Here is a 14,607-nt window from a genome sequence, read left to right as displayed (position 1 = left end):
TAGCATTAGCTAAGAGGTCCCAACTTTTGTTTTATCAATATCTTTGTTAAGGTTCTAAAATCTTTTCATGTTATAAAGCTGAAGGATGTCCTGGGGATGGGTCTTCATTTATCAAGTGGTTCATATATACAGTATATGTATAGCAGATGCATGGCCTCTAGGCACATGAGTTGGACTCCAGTCAGACTCAAGTCACAAATTCAATGACTTTAGACTGACCTGACAAAATCAAGAAAGACTTGCCTCTCGACTTGGACTTTAACACCTGTGACTAGTGACTTGTGACTTCACTTGGACTTGAGCCTTTTAATTTGAAAAGAATGGACACCTTCCCCCAAGCCCAAAGATTAAAAAGTTATTTGTCTATTTTAAAAAAGTGTGTCACGTAACAATTTCCTAAAACAACTAATTTCCATTCATTCCCAGCAGGTCGACACTTAATTCCACTTTGTTTAAACCAATCTGACATCATCCAATCATGTTGCAAGAGAGAACCATGGAAAACTAACATTACCTTACTGAGCACCAGTTTTGTACCAAAGATTATTTGGTTTTGTTTGCATTCGGACTCATTTCTATGACTTGAAACTCAAAGTTTAGGACTTTAGACTTGCCGGTCAAAACTTGGGACTTGAGTGCAAAGACTTGAGATTTGCTTTGGACTTGTAAAACAAAGACTTAATTCCACCTCTGGTGTAAAGTAATCCATTTGCAGCTGTCATATGAAATTATATCTCTCTTTTATTCATTCAGAGACCTTCCTCTAGCATCCTGCCTTATTTAATTAGCTCTTGTCATAAATGTGAAAACATCTCTCAGCACGCTCAATTACAGCAGTGTCGACAATATCCTGTATCTGGATTTAATGTGAAATGCATTTAAATATAGACATCATTTCTCTGAATCATAATCAGTGGGAACTTGAGTTGTAGAGGAAACACATACTGTAGAGTGTGTGAGTAAAAAGGTAACCAGATAGAAAGCTATTTATTTTGTGGACAAAGAATGCCTTTGGGCCCTTTTGTATTCTTCAATCTATCTATCCAAAAACACTTGTTACATTGCAACCCACTTCAATACTTGCACCCCATATTGTTTTTCTGGAACTCAACTTCTTACTATCTATGATATGTTTTCTGAAGATGGACTTTTCCAGTGGGTACGGAAAGTATTCAGACCCCTTTAAAATTTTCACTCTTTGTTTCATTGCAGCCATTTGCTAAAATCAAAAAAGTTCATTTTATTTCTCATTAATGTACACTCAGCACCCCATCTTGACAGAAAAAAACAGAAATGTAGAAATTTTTGCAAATTTATTAAAAAAGAAAAACTGAAATATCACATGGTCATAAGTATTCAGACCCTTTGCTGTGACACTCATATTTAACTCACATGCTGTCCATTTCTTCTGATCCTCCTTGAGATGGTCCTGCTCCTTCATTGGAGTCTAGCTGTGTTTAATTAAACTGATTGGACTTGATTAGGAAAGGCACACACCTGTCTATATAAGACCTTACAGCTCACAGTGCATGTCAGAGCAAATGAGAATCATGAGGTCGAAGGAACTGCCCAAGGAGCTCAGAGACAGAATTGTAGCAAGGCACAGATCTGGCCAAGGTTACAAAAAAAATTCTGCAGCACTCAAGGTTCCTAAGAGCACAGTGGCCTCCATAATCCTTAAATGGAAGAAGTTTGGGACGACCAGAACTCTTCCTAGACCTGACCGTCCAGCCAAACTGAGCAATCGTGGGAGAAGAGCCTTGGTGAGAGAGGTAAAGAAGAACCCAAAGATCACTGTGGCTGAGCTCCAGAGATGCAGTAGGGAGATGGGAGAAAGTTCCACAAAGTCAACTATCACTGCAGCCCTCCACCAGTCGGGGCTTTATGGCAGAGTGGCCCGACGGAAGCCTCTCCTCAGTGCAAGACATATGAAAGCCCGCATAGAGTTTGCCAAAAAACACATGAAGGACTCCCAGACTATGAGAAATAAGATTCTCTGGTCTGATGAGACCAAGATTGAACTTTTTGGCGTTAATTTTAAGCGGTATGTGTGGAGAAAACCAGGCACTGCTCATCACCTGCCCAATACAATCCCAACATTGAAACATGGTGGTGGCAGCATCAGGCTATGAGGATGTTTTTCAGCTGCAGGGACAGGACGACTGGTTGCAATTGAAGGAAAGATGAATGCGGCCAAGTACAGAGAGATCCTGGAAGAAAACCTCTTCCAGAGTGCTCAGGACCTCAGACTGGGCCGAAGGTTTACCTTCCAACAAGACAATGACCCTAAGCACACAGCTAAAATAACAAAGGAGTGGCTTCGGAACAACTCTGTGACCATTCTTGACTGGCCCAGCCAGAGCCCTGACCTAAACCCAATTGAGCATCTCTGGAGAGATCTGAAAATGGCTGTCCACCAAAGTTCACCATCCAACCTGACAGAACTGGAGAGGATCTGCAAGGAAGAATGACAGAGGATCCCCAAATCCAGGTGTGAAAAACTTGTTGCATCATTCCCAAGAAGACTGGCTATAGTAGCTCAAAAGGGTGCTTCTACTCAATACTGAGCAAAGGGTCTGAATACTTATGACCATGTGATATTTCAGTTTTTCTTTTTTAATAAATTTGCAAACATTTCTACATTTCTGTTTTTTTTCTGTCAAGATGGGGTGCTGAGTGTACATTAATGAGAAATAAAATGAGCTTTTTTGATTTTAGCAAATGGCTGCAATGAAACAAAGAGTGAAAAATTTAAAGGGGTCTGAATACTTTCCGTACCCACTGTATATACAAGATGTATATAAAAGCAAGTAGGAGATTGAAATTTCCAGATCCTTTTTAAACTTATTCACAGATTCACTCTTACGGTCCATACAGACTCCATACAGTCATTTAATCTTCATCTTCCCAAATATCTCTTCTCAGTCATATACAGTGGGGCCAGTTAAAATCACATCTTCCTTAAAGTCCTACAAAGCATATTTTGAGAAGACTATATGCGTATTTTGACTATATGAATTTGTCCTACATTATTTAGGAAATTATTATTTAATTATTATTTATTTAGGAAATTTTCATCTCCCTGTTCATTAATTTTCATTATTTGTCATTTGTTTGATTTGAACCTGTGTAAATAAACAACTCAACCTCAAAACCCTCAAAAGTTATGTGAAGACCTGAACACAAAAAAAAATCTCCATTAATCTCTAAATTAATTGAAATAATTCAAGTTTCCATATAGGTTAACAGGGAGAGTGATGCATTTTGTCCTTTTTATAAAACAAAATCTGAGAGACCCGTGGGCTTGAGGATTCACATTAATGAGTGCAGTTAGTCATGGACATACTGGTTTAAAACAGAGAATGACCAAATTACAAAGTGTATTTTGCAAGCCTCATTGGGTATCTGTATTATTTCTTTATTTAACAGTAAAAGAGCACAGAATATATGGCTCTTGGGAGTATAATACTGCAATGAACCAAATCTTCACAGTGCTTCATGATTAGGTAAAATCTATTTCAAGGTTTTCACTGGCTTAATAACACTGCATGACATCGGAATGCTAGGCTTAGAAACTGTTCATCAGCCAGAGGAAGCAAAAGGTGGATGGTAGTGCCGTGCCTGTACAATTGAGCAAGGCATCACCAACAGCTCTGAGCTGCTCAGTGGGAAAACTGGGCCACTCCCAGGTGAGAGTGCATGAATATGCAGTCACAGCTGCCGTGTGCTCAGCATAATAATTTACTTGAATAGATACCAGGACAAATGGCATGGTGGGTGGGAGCCTGTCCTGTTTTTGTGCTTATTTTCCTTTTATGCTTTGGAACAAAAGATAACCCTGAAAACAAATCATGCAAATGCTATTCATGCATCACTTTTCTTACATTTTCCACCTTTCCTAACCACTTCCCTGAGTGACATGTTCATTATTTGTCTTATGAGGGAGTTTTTATAAAAAGGCCAGCCTCTTCTCTCTATAAAGCAAGAGCTCACTGAGGTCCAGTAATGTAAAGCTTCACTGACTCTTTTAATACTGATCCCTTGGGGACACAAACAAATGTATGATGAATGAATTTTGTGCCTTTGTATCATTAGATTACAGTGATGACCGACATTACTGTGAGCAGACAGAATTTAATTTTGTGGGAGACTGTGATTTTGCATTCCTTTTTACCATTGCTCCTTTTACTTATAAAAAAATATAATTGGCCAGAATAAATCTTTATTGTAGTTCTGACGAATGAGTCTCTCTCTGCTGGCTCTCCCAGTGGAAATCTAAATCACGGATAATGTCTCACCTTTGTCCGATGCCCCTGCATGGCAGAGGAGCTACAAAGCCTGCATCACTGCTCATATTCACACATAAACACACCAAGCAGTAGTCTCTTAAAAGTAAATGATGCATCTTTTTTTCTTCCTTCCTTTCTGTTGACGAGCATATCTACAAGAAAACACGGAACGCAATAGTGGTAAAAATAAAAAAGCCTGAAAGGAGGCTGTGACAGGATTAATGTGCCCCGTTAATCCAGCGTTCTGCATAAACAGGCAGAATACCTACCCGTCTGATGTGTATAGAGGTGTGTGTGGTTATTTTGAAGCGGCCTGGTGTACAGTCCATTTACAATTTTGGGATCAACTATATTCATTTATAGATAGACTGCTTAACTAACGTCCCCTCTTCAACCAGATCAAATGAGTGTTTCAATAAAGTACTTTTTAAGCATTATTGCTGCACATTTGCATTAAGTATTTAGTTTGCTGTTGTGATTCTGAGACAAACACTGCTTAGGGCTCTCAGACTGGGTTTCCTCCCACAAGGAATCCCAGCTATGTGCGGAGCACTTGGGTACGCGTGGTGCTGATGGACACCATCTGTGCTGCTTATGCAATGGGGCCTCTTAAGTCTGTCCTTCAGGGGTTTGTGTAGAGGTTGGAACCTCACTCAGATTCCCATGCCAGACCATAGTCCTGTATTGAGAGGACCTGTGCTGGGCCCAGAGCCGAGGCCCCATGCCAAGCCCTTTTTAAGACGTTTGCCATAATCTGTAGAATTAACTTTCTCATAATGTCATGGTGGAGCAAGGTACAGCAAAGGTAGAAATGTGGAGATTACAACCCGATACAATGTACAAACACTCCACTCCACTTATATTTATATTGTCACGGTGTTGCACCGTTAATGAGCTAATTAAGTAACTTGTGATTAGCCTGACCTCCAAAAAGTAGCTGCAAAACTTTCCCGAGGTACGGCGCGAAGGCAATGGAGCGTCTAATGTTGCTGCATGAGGCACAGGTTAATTGGCTTGGCAGAATCATTTCCTCACGTTAATTATTTGTTATGGTCCCGTTTTAAATGTATTAGCGTATAAAAGGCTGCAAGACTGAGCTGTAAACAGGTATTAGCAGGGATTATACGGGGGTTTCCTTGTGCCCAGTCATAGTTTACACCATGGATAAATCAGCTTAGAGCCTTATAACCCACAAAGACCCAAGACAGCAGTACAAAATTCCATGAAGAATTCTTAATCAAACTGTCTGTAATAATGACCTTTGAGAAAAGTTCAAGGCATTATGTGTTTTGCATTAGACTGAGAGTTTGAAATATGTTTATGTAAATGTCTGACATTCCTTAGTCCAAAGAATTATCTTTATCAGCAGCCCTGAGCAACCTCGAGTGACATATAAAGTGGTGCTTCATTGTTTTCTTATTTGTTCCAAGTGGCTCTTTCAAAAACCACCTGCATTCGCTCTTCTCACAAGGAGCAACACCCACACAGGCCACTTACTGCAGCTCCAAAAGTCTCCACTCAAACAAAGTTATATTGTTGGACAGATTTCTTTACTAAAATTAACTGAGTACTTGAACAGGGACTATCTGTGTATGACCACATTAATAAGTTTTTCAAACTATTACATTTGAAGTTTCAACAGATTCATTGACAGGTGTGAAGAGATGGTAGCTACAAGAAACAGCTTTTGCATTGGGCTCAAAAATGTGCTTATATTTCATCTCATTTTCTCAGTCAAACCCTCAGACAATCTGTAACAAAGTAACATTTGGACACAAAAGGATAGAGTATATTTTTGCATCAATAAGCATTGGAAGACACATTTTTTTATAAGTCGTCTTTTTTTAGCAGTCTGGATTCAGAGGCATTCTGTTACACTGATTCTTCCAGGACTGTGAATAACATATAGCTACCTTCCCTGTGCTTTAACAGAAGGCTGTGTGTGTGTGTGTGTGTGTGTGTGTGTGTGTGTGTGTGTGTGTGTGTGTGTGTGTGTGGTGTGTGACATTCATGTATTTGTCCCCCTCAAAGTAGGGCTGCTGTCGTACCAAAGACCCCCCTATCTTTAGTATCTCGTTTTTCAGAGAGGATCACTCCCATAAATAATAAATGGTATCTCTACTGTATCCTTACGTAATAGATACTTATCGTTACAGAGCCTTTCATGTGGCGGATTAAACAGTGACGGATCAAGTTTTGGTTTGGGGAAATATTTTGGCATTAACAAGCTGTGCACTCTGGTTTCTGTGCAGTGCTGTACACTGAAAACAAGACTACATGTAATAAGGAGGGACAGTCTTGCACTGAAGTCTAATAAAATAAACGGTTAAGGTGAAAGACAAAATTATATAATATTATATATTATATCAAGTATTATGCCATAGAAATGTATAATTTCAGTGAAAACAGCTTTATAAAATTGCACCAAACAGCCCACTAGAAATAGATAGAGTGAAAGAGTGATAGACCTTAGAGTGAGACAGCCACACCTTAACTTAAACTAAATGTACTTACTGAAGCGAGGGCATCGTCTGTAACGACACCACTAGATGTCACCAATTCCTACACACTGGTCTTTTAAATGTACTGAACTATAAATTCAGCATTGTATTGTTTTCAGTATAAATATGTATAGGTGACGGGCAGACGACAGACACCTAGCAAAACAGAGGGTTAACATGTGTAAGATATGGGCTGTGAATAATTAAAATAAACTTCTATTTTCTTGAGCAAGCTGTTAAAATGACAAAGGAAGCTGAAAGAACACATTTTGATGGTATATAATGTGTTTTCCCTTATATTCAGCATGGATTTTCTTAGAGTCAGTAACGTTATGTGTTATGTAGGTTCCTGTCACGCAGTCTGCCATTGTTGAAGCTATGATTGCTGCAACCGTGCGTGTGTCTTGCAGTTTAACACATTGGCTATTTCGGTGTTGCAGCTCGCCCGCTACTCTACCGAGGGCCTTCTCCAGCTAGGGCCCCTGGGGTCGACCACCTTCCTGCCTGACACAAAATGCCTCGTTGATGATGGCAGAGGACGTACTCCCAGACTGAAAAAATGCGACGCCATTTCAAGGATTTCCCAGAGGCTTTGGGACTTTACACAGGTAAAAAGAAAATACATGATCTTTTGATCGCCATTGCAACACTTCAGACACCAAATGCAATAAAATGGATGGTGATGCATATGTTACTGAACAGATTATAACTGCCATCGTTATTCTATGAATGAGCTCTTGTTGTTGCAACCATCTGTTTTGTCTTAGGTTATCGTGCAAATTTGGTCATGTTTTTTTTGTTTTGTTTTTTGCAGAATGGTCCAATCATCAGTAGGGACACTGGTCGATGCTTAGAGGTAGAGATGTCTAAAGATGCCAACTTCGGCCTTCGCCTGGTGGTCCAGAGATGCTCTGGTCAGAAATGGATGATACGAAACTGGATTAAGCATCCCAGGCATTGAAGCCTGGGCAGTTTTTCAAGTCACAGTTGGATTTCAAATGTTGGGACAGTTCAGAGGAGAGCGAGGACTGGTGATGCTAGTGTGTGGTATTTCACACAAACAGACTGTACTGCACACTAAGCTTCCCTCAGGCCACAGAGCTTCTCGACACTTAGTCTTAAAGAAGAATATGATCAATTCAAGTGTTCCACTGAGCTGTGCGTTCACAGAGACCTTACGGCAAGCTGCACTGTTTGAAATGGCCCACATTTCTGACATTCAGCGACATGTATAGAACAGAGAAACAGAACAGAGAGACACCTGAGTGCAGCCCCTGAAGGTGGTTCAAGATCCTAGCAACTCTTTTGTTTCTACTGTAAACTAAACTATCAGATCTTTGGAGGTGAGAAAGCGTGTGTGTGTGTGTGTGTGTGTGTGTGTGTGTGTGTGTGTGTGTGTGTGTGTGTGTGTGTGTGTGTGTTTTCTTTTTCCTGAGTGCATCTGAGCAAATCAAAAGATATGATTACTGTCAATTGCCACATCAAAATGGTTATTTTGGGTTGTGATTTGGAAAATTGCTTTAGTCATATTGCGCTGCCCTGACAAGACATGTAACAGGCTTCGAGGCTGCCCATCATCTGACAGGGAGGCCTTTCACCTGCACTCACACAAACTACTACAGCTCTTTGTTTCTTTGGACTGTATTGCTCACTGTGGACAGGAGCAATCATGTGCCTTTTTTCTCATTTTTCTGCTTAATCTGACCAGGGAATGTCAGTCCCAAAAGCATGTACAAAATTATTTGAGAATTATTAATATATAAAACAATGTATAAAACAGTCTAATGATAGTAATATATTGTAAAAAGTGAAAAATTGATATCCGTCCTCTGATAACAATTAGGATAATAAAATCATTTTTATGATGAGACGCCGCTTCGTCTTTCTCTTCCCAAGTGTTTATATCACCGCTGTCGTCAGTTCAAAGAATTCAATGTCAACTTTTGCTCCCCGTGTGTACTTGGCTGTGTCTTACATAAAAACTACAGATCTTCTTTTGTAGTGTTGTAAAGGCAGTTGCTAACAGCGCCAGAACGATTGCCTGTCTTTTGTTTTGCCCGCACTTACAACCACCTCAAGCCTCCATCAGGTTTCTGGCTCTGTGTACTGTGATTGTTCCAACCCGCCCACTGGATAACGGGTCTGCAGAAAGCACAGAAAGCTTTCCAATTATTTTACCCAGAAAGAAACTTCTTTACTTGTTCAGTTGTTCTCATGTCTGGCCAGAAATGTGTCCGTTTAGAAAGAATGACTTTAAAGTGTCTGACATGCTTTTTGCTTAAATATCTAATCATGTTTAACACACAATCTTTTTTTTATGTAGTTGGTTACTTTTATTGACATGCATTATGATAAATTTACTACACCAATTGACAGGTTCCTCACTGGTGCCCCCCCCAGAAAGTGAAGTCATTGCTTGGCGAGTGTAACAAAGCACGGCAAGGCTGTCAAGCTTTGAATTGACTTGCATTGTTATATTTTGTTTCTAAACCAAAAAACACAAAAGCAAACTAAAAACTTTTAAACAAAGTTTTTATGTATGCTGTAATTGTTAGCGTGTCGAGCTTACTACCTACTACCCTACTACTAGTATATACTATCATTAATTAACTCTATCAGTTTGTGGGGCTACAGGTTATGTTCAAAAACAACAAAAACTCATTCACAACTTTCACATCCACTGTGTAAGTATTTTCCCACTGTGTGGATGCTTGTCCTGGATGCTATCAATGTGCTAACTTTAGTATCTCTTTTCTCTTTTGGTAGAAAAATACCAACAAGTCTATCAGCTATGCAACCAAATTGGGTTATGTTACAATGAAAAAAGTCTGATTTGGCATTTTTTCTTATCATACTTAGGACTACCTAGCTGTACACTGCGATACGAGAACAATACTGTTAATTTATTACCATGTATTTTACATGGATCATCAGCTACTGAGGATGCAATATATGTTTAGCCTCAGTCATAGTCCGGTATCATGTATGTAGCCATCAAGTGCATATTTACAGGATTCTCAAGTGAGCAGGGATTTTAACCACTTTATGGAATTAACATTATCTGGTTGCTGTAGCTAGAGCTGATCAAATCTGACTGTGTTAGTTGTCATTTAAGTTAAGAAATGAAGGGCTTAAAGTTAACTGTGTATGTGCTGATACAGCAACAATAACTAAGGGGAGCAATTGATAACACTTTTTTATTATTATTATTTGGCGTGAGAACAAGATGTGAAAATTCTTTTCCTTTAACACAGACATCATATACAGCAGGGCTTAAGCTTAAAAGTGCTCTCTACCTTGAAAGCACTGAATACATTTGTTGCATTCACAAGAGGCTTCCTTGTGTGTCCAATTTATTTCTCCTCCATCCTCAAGCCCTGATATACTGAGCATTTTAGGACCCAATGGAAAGTGAAAAGTCCTTTTACTGTGGTTGGCCATGCTATGCAACCTGCATGTTCCAAAGGCTCATTTTAATTTGGTTTCCAGCTGGTTTACCCTGAGAGATTGCCTGTACTTGCCACTATGTCATGCTTCTTTGCCTCTAATCATTTCACATAAGCAATGCATCATCTGTGTGTCCTCTAAACGAAGACTGCTTCAGCCCTCCCAAGGTAATATCTTATTCCGGTCTCTGACAAGGTTTACAAACACACCGCCAGGGCAATGTCTCACGGACCCCATGTCAGGAAATAGTTTGAACCGAGAAATTATTATTCTAGCAATATGGGTTTCCCTGGACTTAACACCCGCAGAATAATGGTACCCCACCTGATAGAATGAATGGATCCAGTGGGTTACAGGTCTGTGCCACAGAGGCTTGCCTGCTGAGTCGATTTACACCGGGCTCCACAGCACAGAGTGAGAGCTACTGTACTGAATGTGGTTTAGCTGTATTTATATTAGGTGGTTTGTGTCAATGTATGTGTAATTCCTTAATAATTATTTGAATTGATGGTTATTACTTTTGCCATCGGGGTAGTAGTACCCAAAATCAGGACTTTAAAGTATCAAACACCCTTTGTAGAATATGCAACAAAACATAATGCCTCTGCATCTGTGTGAAGAAGCAAAGCATGAGTGACAGATTTTGGGTGGATTATCACTTGAAGTTCAGCTCATGGATAGTGTTACATTTGTGTGTGCAAGGTGTGCATTAGCGCTGAACGCTTGAGCATCAGACAACAGCCACTGAGCTGATCGCAGCAGGTGAAAGGGAAGGCGAGCCTGCATTAAAGGTTTCATTTTCCCTAAGACTGGATGACAGAGTGACAGTGAGTGATGGGCTGGAGGCGGGCGGGCGGTTGGAGCAGGAGGGTGGGGGTAAGATATGTGTGACAGGGAGCTAGAGGCAGGAAGCAGTGTTGTGCGGGAGGTGGGGGGGAGGGGGGGGTTGGATGGACAAGGACACCACATCCGTCTCATGAGCAGGGGACCCTCGTTCAATCTCATTGTGATACTGACAATACTCTTTTTACGTCTGGCCTGCAGCCAAGAGGGAGAGGTGACTTTATTATTCAGACAGCCGCGGTTTGAGGAGGGGGGAGGGGGGGTGTAGGGTGGCAGGTACAGGGAGTTGGTGGGTTTTGAATTGTTGCAAAAGGCTAATCTGATGCTAATTTCCTGGACTGCCTGGAATGGATACTGTTTGCACATATATTCAGAACTACGAGAGAGGCAGGAGAGCAATCGGTGTATTATTTATCTGCAGAGAAACTGACAGCAATTACTGCTGTGTTTGGAAAGCAGAGATCTGGACAGATAGCCAACTCAATAAGCAAAAAAGTGCAAAAGTTTTAATGAGCAAAGTTTGAGGGGCAAACACACAAACCTGTATAATATAAGAATATAAGATGATATAAATGTAGATTCATCTTATAGAAAAGTGCATGCATGGGTGCAATGTAAATGTTACCTTAGGAGATACAGATATATTAATCAAAATCACAAGAAGAATTTTTTTTTAATTGACCTTTTGGCTCTGTCTACTCAAATCCATCAATGGGGATTATTTAAAAAAAAAAAAAAAAACAGATTTTCCTGTGGTCTGGGTACCAGCCAGACTTTATGGGTGACTGTGAGTGGGTCATTCCTGCACAGATTAATGTCATACAGTTTATGAGCCCTACTTGATATAAAATGACAATTTCTCGATACAATATTTCACCTCTTTAGGACCGATAGCCAGTGTTCACTCTCATTCTGGGCTGGAAACATTTTTCCTTGTCATATTTCTGCCTGTTTAATAGTGTGCCATTTACACAGACCCAAAATGGGAACATAAAAGAATACTCAAATAAACTCAATATACAAGGTAGCGTAGTATAAAAACGCCACCCAGTGTGGCTTTGCCTGGGCAGGATATCAACTTTAAAGAGAGACATTTTTGGCGTTAGAGTTATGTAACACAGTGATTTCAGGTTTGATCGACACCCCAACTTAAGTGTCCTTGAGCAACATACTAAAACCAATGCTTGTTTCCTTGTTTTACTGATGCCTTTCCTGAACTCTTTGTTCTATGTTCTATTCTTTCAACATATTTTGAGTGTTTTTGAAGGTTTTCCTGCAAAAATATGTTGAAAGAATTGTTCAATATATTAGCGACTTTTTGGGAAATACACTTATTTGCTTTCTGTCTGTGAGTTAGATGAGAAGATCAATACAAAACTTTTGCCTGTGCATTAAGTACTATGGCTGGAGCTGGGGAACCGTTAGCTTAGCTTAGCTTAGCTTAGCATACAGACTGGAAGAAGCAGTTAGCCAGGCTCTCTCAAAAGTTCCAAAATAGCTCTAGAGCAGAAAAAGACTGAAATAACACATTAAATCTTGTTTGTTTAATCCATACACAAACAGTTCTGTAATAACTGATGGCTTTAGAGCAACTAACATGATGTAACTATTTCTTGTCAACAACAGTTTATCCATCCAGCTAGAACTTATGTGCCAGTTTCCCCATTCTTCCTGTTCTTTTATGCTACGCTAAGTAGGTATGTCACGATACCAGAAAAAAAAATTTAGTAGTCGATAGCAATACAAGCGAAAATTTCACAATTCTGAATACTAATTCAATAACATGGTAAAAAACAAAATGATAAATCCTTTTTCTTGAACATACATTGCTTTTCTTAACAACATTTGAACATTTCACTAAACTTTGATTCACTTGATTCCCCGGTACCTTCAGTACTTACGGTACTGAAGAAAGACGAGTACCGTCACATTTTTAAAACGCTGGTATCGACTTGGAACTGAAGTAGTAGTTCTTGTGACATCCCTAAAGCTAAGCTAAGCTACACAAGCGCAATTCCCAAAACTATACTATACTATTACTGTAGTGGTTACCTGCATCTTCTCGTAGAATCAAGCTGAGCACCTTCACTTCCAAACAGTAGTTTTCTTGTAGTAATGTTTTATTAAACTTAGTATTATGTTGTGGAAAAAGTTATGCATGCTTGTTTTTGTAGTGTGTTCTTACATTGTCTTATATATACATATACATATACACATATACACACACACACACGCACGCTTGATAATACTAATCCATAACTCTGGAAATGTTGCACCTGTGGAAGAGAAAGTGAGGGGTGAAAGAGTGAAAACAGTGTGAGAGCTAAGCACCCGAGCAGCATTATGAAGAAAAAAAAAGTCATGCTTTGGGCATTTCAACAGTCATATCTGCTGTCAAATGGACAAAACTTTCTAAAGACTTTGAAACCCACGCTGTTCTCATGGCTCAGATCAGAGCTGCTAACTAGACACTCGCTATTGACAGCTAACGGCAAGATCAAACACCTCGCAGAGCAGTTTATCTGTTTGTCTCTATGCCTCTCTCTTAAGGTGCACAGTGCAATTTCCTAATCAGCAATAATTGTTTTATTCTGTCAATACGGCAAAGGGGCGATGGAGATTTCAGACAGTTATGATGTACAAGCTGATGGGATGAGAGAGTGAAGAGAGCGGGTACGTGCCTGAACAGCTTGTGGATCTTATAATGAGATCTCCAGAGATGAGCAGCACAGTAGCTCCAAGACACAATTAGGCCTAGTGTTGCTCTGCCTCCGAGATAGAACTGCACAGAGGTGGTATGTGTGCATGTGGGGGTATGTGTGTGTATGTGTGTGTGGGTGCGCACGCTGGTCTGTTTAAGATTTAAGCAATGCAATAAATAATTGAGCATTTTTAGAGGCTTAACTAAAACAAAAAACAATGACAATGATCTTCAGGTGATTTTCATTTGGTAAGTTTTATTTCTTAAACTTGCTTTGGTGTTTGGTAATGCTTCAGTTACGCTTCACAAGTCATACTGCATGGTGCTATGTATTTATATATTGATTGTACTTTCTGTAGCTAGTCAGATCACATTCTCTCTCCAGACGGCGCTCCAGGCTGGTTTGGAAACCTTAAGAGGAAACCAGCCCCTCAACACAGTCTCTGACCCATTGGTTTGGACAGCAGTGGTCCCTCATGCCCAAATAAACCCAGCTGAGGAAGAAACTGCTCCAGGGTTGAAAATAACTGCTAAAAACCAATAAAGCAGCAAGATGCCTTTAGGCCTTGATTTGGCAAATGAGTAGACAAACAGGTTTCATCTGTTTAATGGGCTTACATTTAATGTGATGGAAAACAAAAGGCTGTCTACAGGGACAGTTATTGAACAAAGTGGAGGAGTCTCTAGCTTGTAGAATGACTGTTATTATAATACAAAGTTGTTCCAGCATTTAATAGCATCAGAAAGAAGAGAGAAACGTTACATTGACAGGCAACCGACCACATTAAATAATCTATGACCTTGGAGAAGTTACATCAGCACTGAA

At 39.8% G+C, this 14,607-nt stretch overlaps 1 protein-coding gene across 1 annotated transcript in view; it reads left to right on the top strand.

Moving 5' to 3' along the window:
• galnt9 (polypeptide N-acetylgalactosaminyltransferase 9) overlaps window positions 1-8,658 on the top strand; it is a 92,590-nt gene extending 83,932 nt beyond the window's left edge. The window contains exons 10-11 of the mRNA XM_051423602.1: window positions 7,231-7,398; window positions 7,605-8,658. Of these exons, the coding sequence (XP_051279562.1) occupies window positions 7,231-7,398; window positions 7,605-7,751 (315 nt within the window). The 3' untranslated portion in view covers window positions 7,752-8,658. The remainder of the gene's footprint in view (window positions 1-7,230; window positions 7,399-7,604) is intronic.
• Window positions 8,659-14,607: the final 5,949 nt, after the last annotated feature.

The sequence above is a fragment of the Dicentrarchus labrax genome, unplaced genomic scaffold (assembly GCF_905237075.1).
Source record: "Dicentrarchus labrax unplaced genomic scaffold, dlabrax2021, whole genome shotgun sequence".
Lineage (NCBI taxonomy): Eukaryota > Metazoa > Chordata > Actinopteri > Moronidae > Dicentrarchus > Dicentrarchus labrax.
Note: the sequence above shows the minus strand (reverse complement) of the source record. Positions and strands in the feature narration are given on the sequence as shown.